The following is a 1,738-nucleotide window of genomic DNA, read 5'->3' as shown; positions in this document are numbered from 1 at the left end:
GCGCGTCGACGAAACTGTGTCGGCGTAAGCATGTGCGTGTGCGTGTGTGCTGCTGGTACTAGAGGAAGTGAGGGGGTACCAAGGAGGTCGCCAACGCCGCACACGTTGCCAGGCGATGAGCACTCCGGCGAGTACAATGGCAGTCAGTGTAATGATACAAGTGTAAGGGGGGAGGGTGTGCTGGATTGCGATGACGGTAGTGGTGCGCCTCTGATGCCGCTTAGTTAAGGCTCGTGGAGGAGGGCGAGAGTGAGTAAGGGTTGTTGCGGCGCAGCGGCGAAGTGCGACTATGGGGCTGCTGTGTAGGTGTCCCAGATGAGCCACCACTCGGCAGAGACATCGGCGAAAGGCGCTGCGCTGGCGCCCCCTCCATTTGGCCCGGCGTCACGACTACTTTAATAGGCGATAGACGCCCGCTGGAGCGGTATTGCACCGGCGAGACGCGCTCTTTCACTGCTCCCATCGACACTGGACCGTAGGGATAGATGGAGCTCGGTTGCTGCGGCGGTTGATACGGTTGCGGCTGTTGCGGCACTATCGCCTGCGTGCCGTACTTGTGTAGGCGTCCGTTCCTCGAACCCTGTGGCACGGTGTTGTCCACGTGAGAGCCAATGTATAGCGGCTCTTCGGCGGCCATCGCAATCGCCGCCATCTCAGCCGCTGCGTTCATCGCCACGTCCTCCTCGCGCAGCTGGCGACCTGCGGTTACGGTAGCTGTAATCGTCGTTGCTGTGGGCGTCTTCGCCGCGGTGGGGGTGGGGGTGGCCGCGCTAGGTGCGCTGGTGGCAGACGCCGTTGTCGTTGCTGGGGCCGGCGACGAGCGGATCGACGCCTCCTCATCCGGCGCGGGGCTGGCTAACGCAACGGAGACGACATGCAGGAAGCGGCAGCCGTCACCCATGCGGCACAGCTTCTTCGTTTGGAAGTGGGCACAATGCTGCATCTTCAGCGCCGGAATGCCCCCGGTCTGCTTGTAAGCGTCCTCGTACTGTGTGGCACCTGCTGTTCGAAGAACATCGTCGCCGTTGAAGTCCATGCCGTCGCCTGGTGTGTTGGGTTGGTAGACTCGCACGATGAGCTCTGGTGGCATGTGCTCATAGCGGGCAACAGCCTCCTTGGTGGCGCGGTGGGTGGCAATGTGCGGAAACTGATCGAGGTCGGCCACGGCACAGTGGATGTCGTCGCACTGCTCGTTGTTGTCGCAGATGCCGTGCGACTGTAGGTTTGGGCACAGACGGCACTTGTCCTTGAAGTTGTCGCCGTTGTCGTTGAAGAGCTCCACGTAGCGGTCACTTCCTTTCGTTTGGTAGATGAACTCGCTAGGGATGTCGTAGTAGACGTTCATGTCAGGGGTGTAGCAGCGTACGTTGAAGCCAGGATAGTAGAAGAGCGTCTTGGGGTCCACATGGGGGCTCAGCAGGCGCCACAGGTACTGCTTTGGCACGTGAACGTACTGGCACCCGTTGCCAGAATCACAGTGGCCTTTGAGAAAACTCTCGCACAGCTCCGCGTCGTTCTCGGGCTTCGTCTTGGTTCGCTGCACGCGGTTCAGTTTCGTGCACATCGTCTCGCCCGTCGATGGCTGGATAAAGCGCACCGTCGTGATGCGCTCTTGGTAGGAGCGACGCCCATTGGGGCTGCGGCGGCCTTCCGAGGTGGATACGGGACTCTGGCGCGATCCGACTTCCCCCGAGTTGGAAGAGCTCCAGTTGCGGTGCTGCGGGTTCCCACTAGGCAT

The 1,738-nt window shown here is 61.2% G+C and overlaps 1 protein-coding gene across 1 annotated transcript; it reads right to left on the bottom strand.

The window, feature by feature from the left end:
- Window positions 1-220: 220 nt before the first annotated feature.
- On the bottom strand, window positions 221-1,738 carry LINJ_36_0790 (conserved hypothetical protein; the record flags this gene model as incomplete). The annotated part of the gene is made up of 1 exon (XM_001469493.1): window positions 221-1,738. The coding sequence occupies one exon, from the start codon at window positions 1,736-1,738 to the stop codon at window positions 221-223; it is 1,518 nt and encodes a 505-aa protein (XP_001469530.1).

The sequence above is a fragment of the Leishmania infantum genome, chromosome 36, assembly GCF_000002875.2.
Source record: "Leishmania infantum JPCM5 genome chromosome 36".
Taxonomy (NCBI): domain Eukaryota; phylum Euglenozoa; class Kinetoplastea; order Trypanosomatida; family Trypanosomatidae; genus Leishmania; species Leishmania infantum.
Note: the sequence above shows the minus strand (reverse complement) of the source record. Positions and strands in the feature narration are given on the sequence as shown.